Genomic DNA, 20,009 nt, shown 5'->3' with positions numbered 1-20,009 from the left:
GCCTGGCAGGAAAGGGCATAGCATAGAAAAACACCTTTAGTGCAGTAAATACTTTACTCCCCTGCCAGGGAGCTGAGATCTCCCACTGCCCCCCTCAGCCATGTGCACTGTATCTGTGAAGCTCTTAGTAAACTGGCAAGTGCTACTATATAAAATGCAAGCTACTGTACTTGGGAGAGCAACAGTGCACTGAGACTTCGTTTCTGGGAGCAGCAGGGAATAAAAAGGAAGAGCATTCCTTCTGAATCTCATAAAATGACCAAACAGTTTCCTTTTGCTGTTGTATAGTTATAAAGCAACAGACGTGAACGAAGTGACTGCACAGAGAAGCAATAAAGACACAATAATGCACCTGCTAGGCCGGCGAGGTGATGCTCAGCTGGGACAAGGAGGGACAGAGGTGCAAAGGCGGCTCTGGATTTAAAAGCCGTTTCCCACGAGGGAAGGAAATGTCCCTTCAGCTGCAGCCTACATATCTATCTATAAAGAAAAAACTGCCTGTTGCCTAAAAGAAGAGAGCATTTTCCTAGAGGTCCCTTGTCTTTATTGATACGATTGAAAGATATACATTTCAGTAACTCAATGAAAATCATAAGAGAGACTACTAAATTATGTGAGCCACTGAGCAGAGGGAATTGGGAAATTTAAATTCTGAGTAGAAAGCAAGCACTCATCATTCCTTTTAACCCTGCATTACTTGTGCCAGTTTGTGAATGGTTTTTAAAATCACCTAAGCTAGATCTTATGCAGAAAATTCCCCTGATCAAAGCACAATGTCAGAAATATGAAACACCACATTCTTATACTCCCACCTAAACTTTATAGCCAGATAAACTGAAGTGCACAAAGGCCTAGTAAACTGCCAAAGCTTGTTAGCAAGAACTATGTGTCTGTGGGTATTCAGATGAAAGCCAGCAGTGCTCCAGCTCCTCTGAAGAGACACCAGTGGGAACCATGGAGAGGCTTGACTGATGAAGTACTAACAAGTCCCTGTTTATTTTTTAACCAGAAATGTTTCCATGTTATTAATATGAAACTCCAAAACCAAAACCGTTCCTGCATGACTGGAATGAAAGTCTAGGGCTGCCCGAGCTCTGCCTGCGGCTCTGATCAGGGCTGCTGTGAGAACGAAAGCATGCACAGGCGCATGCGCAGGTGCACCCAACACCTACCCCTCCCGTTCCCCAGCATCACACACACCTTCCCCTGCTTTCTCCTATCCACAAATATTCACTTTCCCTTGTGGGAGAAAAATGGGGACTGAATTTATTTAGAATTCAGTGTGCTTTAAAAATTATATATAATTTAAAAGGAAAATGATGCTGAAAGCCATACAATTTCATAAAAATTATTTTTCAATGGAACCCTATTTTTTTCTATTTAAGGATAAACAGTTACTAAGTTCTAAATAAAGCATAGCTCATAAAGCTGATCAATCTGTATATTAATATTAGTCTAGTGAACACTAAAATATCTTAGAGGTAGAATGCAATTTATTTAAAGGTAATTATAAAATTACAATACCTTAGTTGGTTCCATATGGAAATACTTACCTTAAATCCATCTTTCTTGTTTTTTTCCAAACCCGACCATTCTCCAGGCTGAAAATTCAGGGAGATATAAGTGACTTGGTAAAAATAAGACCTATAGCCCCTAATTTAGATTCTAAGGTAAAAGTTTCCAAACAGGAGAGTTAATTTACATAATAGGGAGGAAATTTTCTTGGCTCCAATCACTCAAAATATTATTGCTCTGACAACAAAATTAGAGCGAAGCCCAAACCAACCCTTTTAATGTCTTCTATGCATTTAATGATGTAGCTCCTCTTGACCGCTTCCTTCACTGCGTAGGCGTCACTCAGGATTGTGAGGTGCTCCTCCAAGGCTTGCTGAATAAGGCTACTGGGCAAGGTTGGAAGGTGAGCCAGTTCCCAGAGGACATCTAACACCTGCAATAGCACCGTTAGGATGAGTCATCCCACAGGCAGAGAAGACTGCTTTAAGTAATTGTAGCTACAAAAATCCATTTGATTTTCCTGCCTTTCCAGAAGTGGCCTCAAACCGAGCTTCCCGGCCGATTCGTCCAATCAAACTCAGCAACTTCTGTCTCACTCTGTCACTCTCGGTCTCCCAGCTCTGCATAGGAGAACAGACAAGACACAGAGGTGTCACAGTCAAGCTGGTGAAATTAGCAAAAACGTTAAAATTTGAACTAAAAAGGTTAAAAAAGTAAGAGAAGCACATTTAAAGGCATCTATCTGTTGGGGGTGGACTTGGAGTTTACACCTTACCTTCTGAATGAGGACGAACAAATGATTAAGCTGATCTGCATTAAACTTCACAGCTGCCGCAGCAATAATTGTATGAATGTTCTCAATTACTGTAGATGACTGTCCTGACTAGAGAAGAGGAGACACCAGGGGAAAATTAAGTCCTGCGACTTGGCAGAACCTAAGTCTTCTTGCCAACAACTTACACAGAACGGCAGTCTGATTAACGTACTTCCTTGACAACACTGGCAGGGTTACATGAAGCAGCTATTACTAAGTCACCTGGCTGCATGTCCACTCCCAGCAGCTTTACGTCTTTCATGTGTGAAAAAGCAAAAGAATCAAGATCTCAGTCTGATATTTATTTTAGGAAGAGAATAAAATATTTTCACAAAAATCCAAATTGGTTTATTTTGAACTGATAAAATTACAAGGCAAATATACTATTAGTGTTTTTACAGATTATCGTTCAGGGTTTTGACTGAGAGTCCCATTATAAATGCTTATAAAATCTTCATGACATCAACTAGTCCTTTTGACCCAACAGCAGTAAGTCTGCATCAGAGCTACAGACCCTACTGTGGATGACTGACACTCATTTTATAACCTCAGTCACGGCACAGGATAAACTTGGAAAGCAGGAAAATGTTTATAGATTCAGTTAACTTTGTCTACAATCACTATGGATATGTAGTTGTTCATTAAATGTAGCACGCATTCTCATTTCTCTCCCTGTCTCTGTCTCTCTCCTAATCTTCATCTCATGTGGGCTCAGAATGCATACTGAGAAAACATTATACATGAGGGCACTCACCAAGGCCAGAGGACAGATTATGGGAAGTAAAGTCTAGGAACCTAGGAGTGCTTTTATGTAATCCTGCCCAACTGTAACCCTGTCTGTACTGCTGGGAAGGGAATCAGCTAACGGCTCCAACAGTGCCCTGTCAGCTAGCTTCCTGGGATACGCAGTAAGTGAGGAAGGAGTGTTCTGGTTCAGGCTGAGAGAATGAAGGCAGGGCTGGTGGGACAGTGGGGGCTCTGCTAGTGGGAGTGGCATGTTCCACTTTCACTGTCTGAACCTCCCAAAGTAGATTCCTCCCAGCCCGACTTCCACCTTAGCAACGCTTTTTTTGTTTTTGTTTTAAACTTTTTTAAAAATTCTTTATGTGTGTGGGTGTTTTGTCTGCACATATGCCTGTGCGCCACAAGCTTGCATGCTTTGTTAGCAACTCCCCAGCACCAAGTCCATGCATCTGAAGTGCCTAGCACAGTCTGTTTGCAGCCGGATTCCGACTGGGACAGAACTAAGTGGGCACAAGTAAGAAAGGCACCAGCTCTCAGCGTGACTCAGCACTCACAGCTGGAGAAGATGGACACACGAAGGTGACGTGTGGACATATGCAGATGCTGCACTGATTAGTCTGAATTAGTGTCTCGTGGCTGGCAACACACGAATATAATTACAGCCACAGGACTGGATGAAACGGACTAATGAAAGCTTGAGGTGAGAAAAGGGCAAAAGATTAAGGCTTGACGGAGGAAGCAAAGTAGAAAGAATGAGCTAACAGGAAATTTCAGGAGGATCAGCTAGACATGATGAAAGACATCTATAAACCCAACACGAAGGAACTAAGGCAGACAATTTCAAGTTTAAGGCCAGCAGAGACTCCAGTGAGGCCATGCGAACAAGAGGAGAGGCTCGCTGGTCTGCCATACTGATGAGTGCTGAGAGCTGAAATCTAATAACCCGCTGCTATTGTCAACCTCGTTTATTAGACTAAATAAAAAGAATTATAATGAAAATTAACAATACAAAGAAAAGTAACACGATTGATAAACAGAAGATGTAGACATAATTTTAGCTCTACACTAGCTGACACACAGCTTTCTGGAAGACTTTGACCTTTTTAAACAGAAAAAATAAGAGTAAGCTCTGAAGTGTCTTGTGAGTATAACATTCCTTTTATATATGTAATTTATTTTTTCTGGAACTAAGAAAGGAACCCAGGACCTTGTATTTACTAGGCAAGGGCCCTACTACTAAGCTACGTTTCCTAATCCCCAACCCTTTATATATGCAATCTTAATAAACCATAAAACAGACTAGGTATAGCCCACCTGGTGCAAACCAGAGATGGTCCCCCTGGTTTGACTGATTCCTCACCACCCTATCCACCCCCCCACTCCCGCCTCCTATGGTTCAAACATATCAGAAAAAGGCAAAAATAATTCTGCTCAACTTACTTGTATCTTCCAAATTTTAGTGAGTTCATCTAGTGACAGTTTACTGCCCAAGAGTTCAATAATTCCCTTGATGCGATCACAGTATTGCGCTTGGTCTATGTTGCCTAACAGAGGAAACAGAGGGACCAGATGCAGTAACAGCACTTCTATCAGTGCAAAGCAATAATAACTTCCTAAGATCACCTAAAGACTGATACAAATAAACAAGATGTTTGCACCTTTTAAAAGTAAAAATAATTTACATGTCAAGTAATTTTTATTTTTTGAAAGCAGCTTACCTTCCAGTGCAATTGACAGAACTGAGTTTTCAACTAGCCAATCTAGTAATCTGTCTGTATCTATAGCATTCTTCACAGACTTGGATAGAGTACTATCTTCTATTAGTTTTGTTACCTAAAATGACAGCATTAGCATGAGGGAATAAATATGCATAATCAATTCTTCTCTCATATATGTATAGTCATTTTATACACTTATAGAAGTCTAATAATTAATCAAAATATTTCAAAACTAGCTTATTTCTTAAAAGTTAACACTAATTATGATGTCTCTTTAAAAAGAAATGGAATCGTTCTTAGAGCTCTACTTAATCCTGAGACTACCTGTGGCTGGCTTAATGACAAGGACCCAGTCCAAACTGCACCCATAACTTGTCCTCCACATGTTATAAGTGAAGGAGGAGCCAGAAGGAGACAGCCATCTCTGGTGATGGGACCGTCAGGTTAAGCTTGTGGACCACCCATGCCGCAGGGCAGATGGCCTGGAATGCCGAAGTCAGACATGGACAGTCCTGGCACTGGCCTGCTCCAACTTTACCTGTTCACACTTGCCTTTGCTTGTGCTCATGGCCTGGTTATCCAACCCTTCATAGGTGAAATATCTTAGTCCCTTTCAACAAAGTCTTCTTTTCACTTAAAATAAATGATCCAGGATGAGCTGATTTGACTTAAAGCCAAAAATCAGAAAACTAAAGGAAAAATAACTGGAATCATGACTGAATGAGGTTATTAACTTAACTTGCCATCCACTGAATCCAGCCACATTGTTTGAATGGATCTAAAATGAACTTTAGGAAGTTGAGGAAAAGTACTTTTAGCACTTTGTTTAGACTCACACTATTATTGCAGATACTTTATTTTGTCCTAACATTATCTAGAAGATAAAGTTATATGTGAAATAAAAAGAATTTCCCTTAGTAAATATCTAAGGATGATTCTGTAGGAAATTTCACAAAAACAATTTTCTGAGAGAAAATCTTGAAAAGAATACAAATATGACCCCTTTCACTAGCAGACAATTCACATATAATAGAACTGTTTTCTCTGTCTTTCAGAGACAAGAGGATTTATTTTTCTCCCAACATCTTTATATTAAAAGGCACGTGTGAGTCAAGTGCACACTTACTTCCTTGAGGGAATTCATTTTTGCACTGAAGTGTGGTGACTTCAGCATGCGCAGCAGGATGTCCAGGCGAAGGTCATCCACTGTTGTCACCAGGGCCGGTTGGAAGCGCATGCAAAGTAACTTAATGGCAGACAAGAGCTCAGGGATGCTAACCAATCTCTTTCATTTAATAAAAACAGAAAAACAAAGAAATGAACAAACAAAACTGTAAAAACATCCTGATACTAATTCTCATGACACACATAACACAGGCTAACAGCGGCCAGGAGACAGCTCATATTTTACATGGCCAGTTAACTCTCCTAAATAAAAGTTATTTGCTGAGGGGAAAGGAAGGAAAAAGGATTCTTGTAGAAGGGACTCAAGGTAGAAAAGTCTTCATCAGTGTTAAAACTGCTTTAAAGAACTTCTGATAACACTCAAAAATACAATATATGTTTCTAATCTAGCCTGATTGTAATACCATCAAAATTATGTTAGAAAAACTCTGAATCAGGTATCATTCCTGAGAATACTATACCTGTTCTATTTATTGAGATAATACTATCCTCAGTTGTTTGAAAGTAGCTTTTTGGGGGAAGGGTCATTAAACTTTAATTAATTTGACATTAACAGAATATCAAGAACATCCACAAAGCAATGACATGGGGACTGTCAAGACTTGGCTTTGCTATCATGGACTAAGCAGTGCTAGGTTCTACCTGTCCAGGGAGTCATTACCTTGTCTTTGAGGTCTTTCTCCTCTACACTCCGCACATCCTGGATTGTGCTAAGGATGACCGGGTCTAGCATAGGCTGTAGGCATAAAACACTAGTTATAAACAACTCCTGAATCTACGCTACCATGGCTACTCCTCACCTGCCATACACAAAGGGGAGGGCACAGGGAAAGGTGTGAGTTTTAGCCGGCAGTGCCACCAGTGACCAGCTGACCATCCCAAGTGCCCTATTCTGATTCTGTGCCTCTATTTCTTCAATGTAACATGAGCAAAGTTCCTCTCACTACATCATATAAGAGTCATCTGATGAATAACTCAAGACACGTGAACTTCCCTCTTAAAATATTAAGAGGTATGGCAACCTTCTGTTTGTTTGAGACAGGGTCTTACTATGTAGACTTGGCTGGTCTAGAACTAGTCTGGTTTCTAACTTCAAAATCTGCCTGTCTCTGACTCCCAGGCCTGGCAGGAGTACTTTTATATTTGACTTTTAAACGTGGATACAAGTAAGCATAGACTATGCAGAGCATGCTTCATACAAACAACATTTATTATGAATGAGACCCCTGACACACTGCTCCAGAATGAGAACACAATCACACATTTAACTCTAAATTGTTACTTGAGAAACAGTAAAATAGTAACGGGAGGAAAACTGACTCTTCCAGTGAAATAAGCAATTTAAAAAATTAGATACAAAAAATAGTATTTGGCTGTCAGAAGCAAGAATATATGGTCCATGAGTGAAAATGTCATCAGACACAACTTCTTCCTTCATACAGAAGCCGACAGTACAGGAAGGGCTGTGGGCTGAGATTACAAAGTGAGTCAGGGCTCTGGTCAGCAGTGCCAGGCCACTGGCTGCTCACGCTGGGAGGCAGGTGCTGTTACTGCCAGCACTCTGCAGCAGGGACAACAGCAGCACACACTTCTAGTCACACTACACAATGGAGACAACGTATGGTAGCTAACAGGTCCATGATGTGCACACAGTGACAAGTAGGTCGGCAGGACACAGGTGACAGTAGCTGTAGCTCACACTCCAGCTCTCACCCCAGGTGCCCCTGCTCACACGCATGTGTGTGTACACACAATCTTCAGCTTCTAAAGAACTCAACTAATTAGCTTTTAAAGTATTTATGCTAAATTTTCTTACATGGAATATATTCATTTAAAAGTTAGCCCTGAGCTTGATTCATTAAGCTAATTGCATTACTAATTATAATTCTAATCCTTAAAAAAGTCCTCAAATTATTTTGTCTTTTCTGTCTTAACGTTTGGTTACTATAGATTTGAGTTGGGCTGCAGCTCAGTTGGTAGAGGAACGGCCGAGAAAGCATCACGTCCTAGTCTGAGCCCAGCACTGACTAAACTTGATCTGGTGGCATACACCTGTAATCCCACCACTCAGGAGGTGGAGGCAGGAGGATCTAAAGCTCAAGGTTACAGTGTAAATTTGAGGCTTGTCTGGACTACATAAGACCCCATCTCAAAGATCAAAGCATAACAAAAAACCTTATATTAATATACTTAATAAACTGACATCATTAGGTGTTTCTAAAGAACATACAAAATTAATATTTAAATTCTTTTCTTAAAATTTTTTACATATTACTTTGATGTCTAAAGAAGGAACTTAACATTGAGAAATGGAAGAAATTTCTCACACATACTTTAAAAAAAAGCATCACTCCAGTTAATCTGTCCCCAACAAAACGATGTACCAGCAAAACACAATAGTACATACAGAAATAAGATCCCTAGGTGCACTATGTTTGATGCAATTTCAATGTCTATTTGAGCTTTCACCGACTTCCTTATAAACTTTAAGTGGGGGTATTCTGATAGGACATTTTGTTTGATAACTTACTAACAGAAACAGAGAGCAACAGGAAAATAATGGCCTTCAGCATTGAAAACTGAGCACCTGGAGGACTAGGAAGATGCTTCTGTGAGTAAAGAACCAACTGTATGATGAGGAACGGAGCTCGGATCCTGAGTGCAGGACTCCCTCACCCTTTTTAAAGGGACAGAAGGACCCTGGAGGTCCCTGACCTCCAGAGGCATGGTGGGATCTGCACAGGTGCATGCACACACACAAACTCCAGCACTCACAGCTTTCCTGCTTCACGACTTGATGAATTACCATTCAAAGGAAGGAAGCCAGACATGATACGGTGCTAAGCTGTTATCGGAAGAGAGAGAGAGACAGGCATGTGCCTGGCTACGGTCAAAGCTGACGCAGGAGAAGCCAGACAGAAACAGACCCTGAACCAACCCTGTGGAGAAGGCAGGGTACATGCCCTTCTTTACAGAAACGATAAAACTAGAAATTATATTTGATAAAATTCATCTTTTAAAACAACAACAACAAATATTACAGGTCTCCTTCCTCTTAGAAAACTTATTTTCTGACATTTTCAGTAAAAGGACTGCTGTCTTGACAAACAGAAGCTATTCTATACTAAGCACCATTCTGAGCAACCTAGTAACAAAGAAGCTACTGTTTCTCATGTCCAGGCAGTGGTAGAAAGGACTTCATCCTACCTGTACCACGGAGGAGTTGAGGTACTCTGCACACACCCCTAAGGGCTGCACCAGTGCGGAGACGGCCTGGGGGAAGACAGTGAAGGTGAGACACTTAAAAATAAGTGAGACCCTTCCCACATATCTGAGAAAAACATAAATGGTGACTTGATCGAGTCATGAAGTAATGATGTTTACATTCCTAGACAGAAAGACAACCCACTTAAAACATTACAGACATTTAAATCAGAATGTCAACAAAACTCCCATGAAAGACTGAATGAAATGATTCTAAAGTTTAAAATGATGAATATTAAAACATTTTCTTTTGAAAAGTAAAGAATATTTAAAGAGGAAGTAAAATATCCTCTAGTCAAAAAAAAAACAAAACAAAACAAAAAAAGTTAAGGCTTATTTGAAGAAAAAAAAGTTACTGAAATCCCCGAAAGAAAGACCAGATAAATAACGGAGACATTGTGTCCCTGAACGGAAGTAGCAATTATAAGGACATCAGTTGTCTAGTCACTGACCTACATATTTACTGCTATTCCAAACATGGCCTCAGTGGCTTTTTTTCCCTCTGGACATGTTGATTCCATGCAGAAGAGTAAAAGATATCAAACTAAGCCAGAGGCTTTTAGACAACAGTGCCAGTGCCAAAAGCAGCAGGGCTAGAAATTAAAGATAGCTGCATGAGCCCAGAATCAGAGATTGCAACAGGTGTCCAAGAACAAATCACATCCTCCCGACTATGAGATAAGACAAAACTAGTAAACACCAATGATAATGGAAACAAGAATTATTCGAAGAGGATCTTGTATCAACTGGTTATTTATTAGAAAGAAAAGTATTAGATCCCTGTTATACAATATATAAGTAAACTGAATAAATCAAAAGCCAATTTTTAAAAATTATAAAAGAAACAAAATTGTAACCTTGAAGTGGGAGAATATTCGCTAAGCGAGTCTGAAAACTTGTTAAGCCATTAAGGAAATTTCGTAATTTCTGATCCATGAACACAAACAGGGCTGGCAAGGCAGCTTAGCAGCAAAGGTCCCTGCTGCCAACCTGACATCTGAGTCAACCCTCCAGACCACATGGTGGCAAGAGAAAGCCATTATCAGGCTAGTCTCTTGACCTCCATGAGCGTGCCACACACTTACACACAGATACAAGCATACCCACACAGAAATAGGTTTAGAATTAAAAGAATTCCTAAAAAATAATGATTTATACTTGAAATTTAAAAAGTCAATTTACAGATGAAATGCCAATAGACAATAATCACATAGAGAAATGCTCTAGGTCCCAGAAGAGCAGAGCACTCCAAATTAATTAAGAAAACACCATTTTTGCTAATTATATTAGAAAATCACAGACTAAAAGATTAGTCTGTGATTAGCATTATCGGTCATACTGTAAAATGGGTTTGGAGAGCTCAGACAGGCAGAGTAACTTTTTGGAAGGAGATTTAGCAGTCCACTGTAATTTTAAAACATATAGTGTTTAATCCAGAAACCTTACTTTCTAAGAATTGATGCTTTACACAATGCTTTACAACAGTGTCTACATGCAGACACAGAAACAGGAACATTTTCTGTGGTAGTGAAAACTAACAATCCAATGACATTAACAAATACGTGCATCATGGTGCATACAGCTTTTGCACAAGTAACCTGGAATCACTAAGAACATTAGTGGGAACACTAGCTGGGAAAGGTGTCCACGATATGGTAAGTGAAAAAGTACTACTGTGTACAGCTTGACAGCAACTTGTTTAGAGAAATGGAGAAGTGGGGGGAGTGACAAAAGGAATGGAAGGGGAGCAGGGGTAGACGCATGCCTTGGGTAAACTGGTTTCCTTTTTTAGGGCTGGCGTTTCTTAACTGGTGAGAATGTGATTATTTTTCCCAATATTTTTCAAGCTAAAATATAATATGACATCAACAGTCTTCTTATATGGCCTAAATTTATTCTGGGACACAGCTACCTACCTTCTTAATTGGTCAGAAATCAGGTACTTAGGATGAAACTTTAATTATGCTTGTTATGAAAACGAGACCTGAGGTGACTCTCCTCAGCACATCCTTCTAGATCACTCACTGTTGCCCGTATGTGTGAACGCTTCTCCAGTTTCATTCATGTAGGGTAGAAACTGGGGGGGGGAGGGGGGGGAGAGGACTGTTCTTCGTTTTTTAAATACTAGAAAACTGTTGGATGTTTCTACATTCTTGAGAAATGAAGTTAATTTCTAATATTATTCAATACCTAAACAGCCAGTTCTTGAGAAACAAACTAGACAAAACTGTCTCTGAAGAGATTTCTCGCTTTTCTTTTTCAAATCACTATTATCTTTCATGTCAATAAGCCATTACAATATACTTAATACAAATGACAATCCAACAGCCTAAGTGACTCTCAAGGTAGGAGACGAAGCTTCCCACCTTGCAAAAGCAAAAACCAGGTCATTCTATTACTACTTCATCAGTGTCTCTTCTGCCTTCTTCCAAAGAGGGACCAGGGGAGTGGATCAGTTGTTGTCCCACAGGAACTGCTCAATTTTTAACACTTGGGGTTGGAATTTCAGCACAGAACTTGTGCATCAGTCCAATTATGGCAAGCAGCACACCCAGGGCTGCAACAACAATGTATACCACGCGTGGCTGTTTCTGTGGGCCCTGGGGTCAAACTCAGGTTCTCATATTTGCACGACAAACACTCTCCTGATGAAGCTTTCCCCAGACGGTTTACCTTGAACATTACCAACCCTAATAAAGCACACTGTACACCGAGCACAGGGATGGGGGCACTCACCCCAAGTTCTATATCTTCTGAATGGAGTTTGGCTTGGATTGCTGCAAATCCACCTAATTCTCCAAACTGAAAAGGAAGCAGGCATTAGTTATTTTTTAAATGCTCCACAGTAATAATTTAAGCAAAGAATGAAAGCTAACATTTCTCTTTGCCACTGTGTTCTGTGAGACTGACCTTTGAAGACCAGAATGTAATTCTAAGGTGAACTATAAAAGACGAGCTAACCCAAACCTTGATGTTCAGCTGTATATATCACATACACAGAGGAGGGACTATACAACATTCCTCCCCAGTGAAACATTCTTATTTGTGGTGGCCTGAAGGAGAACAGTCCTCCATAAGGCCATGGATTTGAAAGTCTGGTCTCTAGTTGGTGGACTGTCTGGAGAGGCTATGGAACTTTAAGAGGTGCAGCCTTCTAGAAGCTGTATTTGTGGAAGCAGGTTTTGAAGTTTATGGCCTCATTTCACTTCCTGTACTCTGTTCTTTCTCTCTCTCTCTCTCTCTCTCTCTCTCTCTCTCTCTCTCTCTCTCTCTCTCTCTCCCCCCCCCTCCCTCCCTTCCCCCCCCTCTCTCATATAAGATGTGATCCGCCAGATGCCTGCTCCTGCTGCCATGCCTTTCCCAGTCACATGTACTCTGCCCCTGGATCTGCGAACCAAAATTAACTTTGTTTACACTGCTTTTGGTCATGGTATTTCATCACAGCAACAGAGAAATAACTAACACTTGATTATGTTCCATAGGTGTCATTTGTTTAAAATACTCAACTACCAGAAGTCACACTAGAAATTGGGAATAGTATATCAAAGCCAAATTAATAAAAGTGTATATATACCTTATTTACCAGGTCCACCACCCATCCATGAGGCTCCTGTGAGAAAATAAATCCAACAATTAATATGGGACTAGAAAAGCTTCCCCATTGTTAGCCTTTGCATTTTTTATTTCCTAAATGGGAATCTGAAGGAAAAGCATTAAAATTTGAAACAACTTTGAAAGTCTTTTCCCTAATGTTTCTTAATGTAAGCCTTGGACATTACAGTATACAATTTCTTTCCTTCTTTCTTTTTTTAAAATTATTTATTTATGTATGAGTGTTCTGTGTGTGCGCATGCGCACGCAACACACACACACACACACACACACACACACACACACACACACACACACACACACACACACACACACACACACACATTGTTGGGAGCCACCATGTGGTTGCTGGGAATTGAACTCAGGACCTTTGGAAGAGCAGTCAGTGCTCTTAAACTCTAAGCCATCTCTTCAGGCCCTGTGGTATATATTTTTTTGAAGCATGTAAGTTAAGTTTAGATTTTCAAAGTCTTTGGCATTATAATAGTTGAAGCACACAGATCTAGACCTTCATGGGATTGTCCCATTAGGAACAATCATTTTTTTGGGGACAGGTGGGATTTGTTGTTTAAGTTCTCCAAGGAAAAGAATAACTCAAGTTAAATTCTCTAAGAAAGTTGTATTTTATTTATTGTGTTTTCCAAAACAGGATCTCAGTAGCTCAGGTTGGCCTTGAGTTTGTTCCACAATTGAGAACAGCATTAGACTCCTTACTCTCCTGCTTGTACTTCTCAAGGGCCGGGGGTTACAAGGGCATACCACCACTCGGGGCTGAAATTTTATTTTAGAAATTAAAAATTGGGGCTGGAGAGATGGCTCAGCAGTTAAGAGCATTGACTGCTCTTCCAAAGGTCCTGAGTTCAAATCCCAGCAACCACATGGTAGCTCACAACCATCCGTAATGATATCTGATGCCCTCTTCTGGTGTGTCTGGAGAAAGCTACAGTGTATTTACATATAATAATAAATAAATCTTTAAAAAAAAGAAAAAAAGAAATTACGTATTGCCTTAAAAGCTGCCAAGGAGGAAGTCTGAGATTAGAGTTCAGTTCCAGGCTTATCCTCACTGCCCTTAACCAGGCCTCTGGCTCCCCCTTCTCTTCTCTCTTGTGTGCACTCAGGGCTTAGAGTGAGGGAGAAAGAGGTCACATCCACATTCACAGAGCTCAGAGTGCAGCAGTTAAAAGCTAAAAGTCACTACATACACAAGCAATTCAAGTCATGATACAGCACTTGTAAAAAGCAAAGGAGGTTTTAAAGAATAGGAGGTTTCTCTACACAAAATGGTGCTGCACGAGATGGTAGGTGAAATGCAGAAGGCCAAGGCACTCAAGCCTATTTGGAGAAGGCACAAGAGTCTGCCCTGTGTGTGAAATGCTAAGAGAACACACTCTCTCTCTCTCTCTCTCTCTCTCTCTCTCTCTCTCTCTCTCTCTCTCTCTCTCTCTCTCTCTCAGGCTGTGCATGCTAAGCTGTGGAAAAGGTTGGGACAGCATGCAAGTGTCAAGGATGTGCAGTGTGGTTTTTTCGTTCTAAGACAGTCCCTTGTAGTTCAGAGGAGGATGACCGGGAAGCTTTCAGAGAACCAGTTAGAAGACTAATGCAGTGTACAAGATAGGACAGGTCACTGGTGCGTGGAACAGAATGGTTGCAGAACGGAGCGGACACTAGAGGCATGGCAGTTTTAAACCAAAGACTCTGGTTACCATTCGTATACAGGAACTAAGACAACAGGTCCATTTTGCAAACTGGGGTTTAGCTTGAGCACCAAGATAGACAGGGATGCTATTTACTCAGTGGGAAAGAGGCTGGCAGGCAATGACAAGGCCCCAGCAGGCGTGTGAATCTTGACTACTCTGGATGGCAACTGAAAAGAGATGGTTGTCTTCTTAACTCAGGCATGCTCAGAGAAGAGCCCGAGCCTTAAAGAAAAGGTTCTCATCACTAAGGAGACATTATAGCAATGAGAATAGAAGGCATTCCTTAGAAAAAGTATAGTACAAAGGGGGGAAGGCCTGCACCAAAGCTGGGTAGCAGAAAAGGACCCAATAACATGGTAAGTAATCCCTGAAATCCCAACAGTTGGGAAGCAGTGGCAGGTAGGTCAAGACAACCTGGGCTATACAAGGACAGCCTGGGCTATACAAGACCTTGTCTCAAAAACAAACAAAATACACAGGAGGGGGAGAGGTGTACACGGTGAAGTTAAAGATTTAAATGGTAAATAGAAAACTGGAGAATATAGTATCACAAATATAATACAAAGAAACAGAAGTAAGGCCAGGCAGTGGTGAAGCATGCCTTTAATCCCAGCACTTGGGAGGCAGAGGCAGAGGCAAGCAGATTTCTGAGTTCGAGGCCAGCCTGGTCTACAGAGTGAGCTCCAGGACAGCCAGGGCTACACAGAAAAATCCTGTCTTGAAAAAGCCAGAGGTGAGTAGGGGTGGGGGGGGGGGGGTGGGAGGGGGTGGGAAGGGGGGAAAGAAACAGAAATAAGGGAAAGATGAAGGAACATGGAAGACATAATGAGACAGTCTAACATGTATCCAATCACAGTTCCCAAAGAAGACAGACTGATAAAGTAATCCACTAAAAGATAGGCTGAAAGTGCCAGAATTGATACAAACTATTAACCATGGTAAGGTGCTTGCTACCTCAACAACAGAAGAGTGGCCAAGAAACACAGTTGATACCAGCCTCTGGCCTACATCCACAGACATACACAAAGACCTGCATACACAAATGCACCTACCACAGACCTCATCCCATTCATGCACACCTCCCCCTTGCATTGTACATGCACACAGACATTAACCATTAAACTCGTCCAATCAACGAGTCTGCAACCAAGAAACTATAGGAATATCTTAATCAGCCACATAAGAGTTAAACCGATAAGGGTGAAGGAAGAAGAGGAGCTGGAAAGGGAGATGAAAATGCATTTCTTATAAAGAACCAGACCAGGAGCTACCTTCTCAATGGGCATAATCAAAGCCAGGAGACACTGCAAATGACAGATTTATTATTCCGACAAATAATAGATATTAGTGCAGAATTTAAAAGCCAATGAAAATATTAAGAAATGTGAAATAAAGGTTCAGGCCATTAAAAAAAAGTCAGTCCCTAATGGACACTTTACGAAAGCTTATTTTGTGAGTGAGCTACCTTTTTACAGGGTTAAAAAGAGGCAGGAAAGGATTAAGAGATTGTACACTAGAGAGAACAAGGTAGGAATTAAAGGTTGGGGGAACCACTGGAAACGAACTAAAGTTTTTATGTATTAATCACGGAGAATAAAGATAATGAAATTCAGGTTTTGTTTAGTTACAAGTTCAAGTTCAGAGTAGCCACGGAGAATGACAGGAACACCTGCCCTCCTTCCTTCATGAGGTTTGGGGTGAGGGAAATCCATGCTGGAGCCATAACGGATGCAAAACAAGGACATTCAGAGATGGAAACAGCAGGGCATGCGGAAGGAGAATAACCCAACGGCGAGGAAAAGACCAAGACACCAAAGGAGAAACAGGAACAGAAGGAGTAGACTGCTAGAGAAGGCAGGACAGGCAGCCAGGACAGGCAGCCAGGACAGGCAGCCAGGACAGGCAGCCAGCTCTCCCTGGAGAAGTAATTCCTCTGTGAGAAAAAGAGGAGAAACAAAGGCAGAGCCTTTCTCGTCTCAGACATAGAAAGCAATGGGAGGGAAATAAATGTCTGCTGAGTACTTAACTTGCACTAAACTACTGAGTGTGGCACCTTTATACACTCCTGCCATGTAACACCACGAATGTGTTATGCTCACAACAAAAAGTGAAGAAAAGATTTTAGTATTTAGAAAAACCATACTGTGTAAGTTCAAATTTCATGAATAAATTTCATGCATAAATTCTTCTTGCACCCTGGTGCCTGGCCTTGGGGAGGTACTTAGGTGGTTTTAACTTCTCATGGACGAGAAGGGAATCAACAGAATCTAACTCATAGGATTACGGATTACTGAGGGATTGATCCGCCCTTGCCTCTCAGCAGTAGGATAGTGCGCAAAGCAGCGCTGCAGTAAGGGATCCCTGCCCTCAGTCCACACACAGGACACAACTGCACCAACTGTTTCTTTCACTGCAACCTTGGGCTTTCTATCTCCTCCACTATACTACGGAGGTGGGCCTTTTCCGAGTATACTGTTAGGCGTTGTTCAAGCTTGTTGAAAGCTGACTCAGGGAACAAAGAGGCTCTGCGTTGTCTCCTCCAAACCTCACTGTCCTAGAGCAGGCCAGGCCCTTTACTCTGAAAGAGGGACAACAAAAAGCAGCAAGCAAATAAGGATATTAAAACATGTCCTTGAGAATACCTGGGAAGCCAGTTCTTTCTCAGCCAGGTTACTGCTGCTTATCCTACCATATAAAATGCCTGCAGTGGGAAAGAGGTAAAAAGCTCAGGCACGGAGAGACGGCTCTACCCTGCCAGGGACTTTCTCAGGAACCCAAGGTGACTGTTTCAAGGTCTTCCCAGTCTGCATCTGTAAATGGCTGGTCCACTATTTCTCCTTTTTCTTGGTCACCTCTCCTGAAGAACACTAATTGCCCAGGAAACATTCTATTGAAAACTGCAGCTGGCTGCCTCAGCGCATCTGCACAAGCTCTGGTTTGATGTTACCTTTCACTGGCTCTCTCAAAGGCTCCTCCAATCACCACTGCTAGATGTTGTGAGGGCCCAATCTGATGATGTTTTGTTATCTGTTGCTGCCTATGTTTTGTTTTATTTTATTTTTTGCTATATAACTTAAAAGCTGAGGCAGGAGAGATGGCGCTGGCTGCTCTTTCAGGGGTCCTGAGTTCAGTTCTCAGTCCACACGGTAGCTCATGACATCTCTAAGGGGTCTGACGGCTCTTCCGGAGTGCAGGTGTCCATGCAGCAGAGCACTCATACAAAATACATAAAAGAAACAGCAAAATAAAAACAAATCTAAAACAATGCAGTACAAAAAAAAAAATAAAAACCCTCAAGTGATTCAAAACTGGAAAGTTATCAAAGACAGTTTTTTATACTGCACAGCATAATCATGAGTCAAGAACCATGTAATATTATACTTTTTGATAAAAGCAAAAAGTATTGATATTTATTTCCCAAACCTAGAATAGTCAGATAATCATCAAATGTGCTTCTGTTAAAGTGATGGACACCGTTCCTAACAACTGAAACTGACTCATTCCAACTGTTTCTTAAAGTCCAGTGTGTGACTCAGGCCGTGTAGGTTAGACCCTTTGTGTGGGTATGACGCTCCTGCCACATGACAACCTTCCATTATCAGGATACTGGCTCTGGAAATGCAGGAACAAAAGTTTAAATGCTTGTGTGTTTGCAAGAAAATTCTAGATAGCACTGGTGACTAGTTTCATTCTTGTTTTTGGGTAGAATTAGCCTTTCACGTAATTTCAAATGGTCCACTCTCTCAAATACCTCTAGAAAACTAGGACACCAATTAAACTGAGGCTCTGATAATCCAGTATGTAGGGCAGTGAGGCACTTTCTTTCACCAAATATAATTTCAGATAAAAAGATCTTTTATAACATTATTTAATAGCTACAGAAAAATACATAATTCTTAAGAATTTTAATAAATTTTAGGACGTTCTATTAACCAGATGCAATATTTATTCTTTATTTCCAAATGACTTTAACTCTTCTATGTAAATCGTCAATATTAAAGCACAGACAACTTTTTTTTAAACATATTTATGGATTAAAAGGGTGAAAAGAAAGTATATTTACCTTTTGGAAAGTAGATACTGGTGAAATTGCAAACATGTTTCCCTCTCCAAACACCTCTGCCCAATTCCTTTGAGACACTTTCATTCTGTTTTTAAAGTGGTATTCATTATCAGGATTGAAAGCCTAGATTCAAAGAGAACAGAGAAACGTCACCTACTTTTATAGCAACATATTAGCATTAGAAAAGAAGATAAAAATACAGCCTTTGGTTCCTCCACCAATGGGTTGTTGCAGCACCCTGGCAAGGCTCGGGCCCTGGCTAGTGAAGGAGCACAGGGCTGCATGGTGCTCCTCTGCCCTCAGAGGTCCATGCCATGGGCGATGGAGTCGGCAGCCTGAGAGGTCCGACTTCAGGCAAGCCAATGCCAGCATCCCTGAGTGTCACAGTGTCACAGGTACAGCCAAATGACAGAAGTTGAGATAATGAAGCTAAGGAGAAAGAAAAGACCTGGAGAAAAGGCAGAGCTCTCAGTAAATATATTTAGGTTGGGAATAAGAGAGTTACCAGGGAAAGCTACTGAAAATCTATTAAAACTTGAGAAGATTTCCCTCTAAAGATGATGGCTGCTCTGCTTTCTTTTCTTCCCCCCTACATTCTTTGGCTGCTCTGCTTTTAAACTAAAGGCAAAAGATTCTAACAGCTAAGTTCATATTTTTCATGATAAAAATGTTCACAATTAGAATAGCATATTATTTTCAATTAAATCAAAAACAAAGAGAGTAGCGCCTCATTTTCAGATACCGTACCATTGTAAGCACACCGAGGAGACCAATGGGAATTGGATCCTGCTTCACCCTCTCTGCAACCAGTTCTATTAGCAGCATCAGCATGTTGTAGATTCCCTCATGAATTTCAGTCCCCCACTTGTGAACAGCACTGGATGTCAGGAGCTGCAAGCACAAAAGGGAATCTAGAGTATAACTTGGAAAACCACAAGAAACCTACAGTTTACCAAACAGATCTCCAACAGTCAAAAATGTATGAGCAAAATGCCCTTTTGGCTGCAGCCGGCTTTAAGACTAGCAGCTATAACCCACCTTCTTCATGTATCTTAAACTTTGAACTTTAATGGCTTTATAGCAAAGCAGTTTGTTCAAAAGCAATTTTTTTAGGGTCTCTCTAGGTAGTACTAGCTGCCCTAGAACTCACTATGTAGACCAGGCTGGCCTCAAAGTCACAGAGCTTGGCCTGCCTTTGCTTCCTGAGTATTGGGACTAAAGACAAGAGAACCCATGCCTGGCATTAAAACAATGTTTAATTTGCTCTTCATTATGATGTCAGGAAACCAAGTAATACAGAGCAAACAGAAACTTGACATCTACTATGGAAACTACTGGTTCCTAACTGACGTGCCCTTCAATAAAGTTCTCAAGGTCTCAGAGACACTATTCTT

General features: G+C 41.0%; 1 protein-coding gene across 3 annotated transcripts in view; it reads right to left on the bottom strand.

Annotated features, from left to right (window-relative positions):
* Positions 1-20,009, bottom strand: part of Usp24 (ubiquitin specific peptidase 24) — a 134,664-nt gene that overhangs the window by 79,250 nt on the left and 35,405 nt on the right. For all 3 annotated transcript variants that reach the window (XM_052176890.1, XM_052176888.1, XM_052176889.1), the window contains exons 4-16: positions 19,363-19,506; positions 18,616-18,738; positions 12,815-12,850; positions 11,977-12,042; positions 9,184-9,249; positions 6,638-6,712; positions 5,918-6,076; positions 4,792-4,906; positions 4,514-4,617; positions 2,291-2,398; positions 2,040-2,135; positions 1,787-1,948; positions 1,554-1,601 (exon numbers count right to left, since the gene is read on the bottom strand). In XM_052176890.1, the coding sequence (XP_052032850.1) occupies positions 1,554-1,601; positions 1,787-1,948; positions 2,040-2,135; positions 2,291-2,398; positions 4,514-4,617; positions 4,792-4,906; positions 5,918-6,076; positions 6,638-6,712; positions 9,184-9,249; positions 11,977-12,042; positions 12,815-12,850; positions 18,616-18,738; positions 19,363-19,506 (1,302 nt within the window). The remainder of the gene's footprint in view (positions 1-1,553; positions 1,602-1,786; positions 1,949-2,039; positions 2,136-2,290; positions 2,399-4,513; positions 4,618-4,791; positions 4,907-5,917; positions 6,077-6,637; positions 6,713-9,183; positions 9,250-11,976; positions 12,043-12,814; positions 12,851-18,615; positions 18,739-19,362; positions 19,507-20,009) is intronic.

The sequence above is a fragment of the Apodemus sylvaticus genome, chromosome 3 (assembly GCF_947179515.1).
Source record: "Apodemus sylvaticus chromosome 3, mApoSyl1.1, whole genome shotgun sequence".
NCBI lineage: Eukaryota > Metazoa > Chordata > Mammalia > Rodentia > Muridae > Apodemus > Apodemus sylvaticus.
The sequence above is the reverse complement of the archived record's forward strand: the minus strand, read 5'-3'. Positions and strand labels throughout refer to the sequence as shown.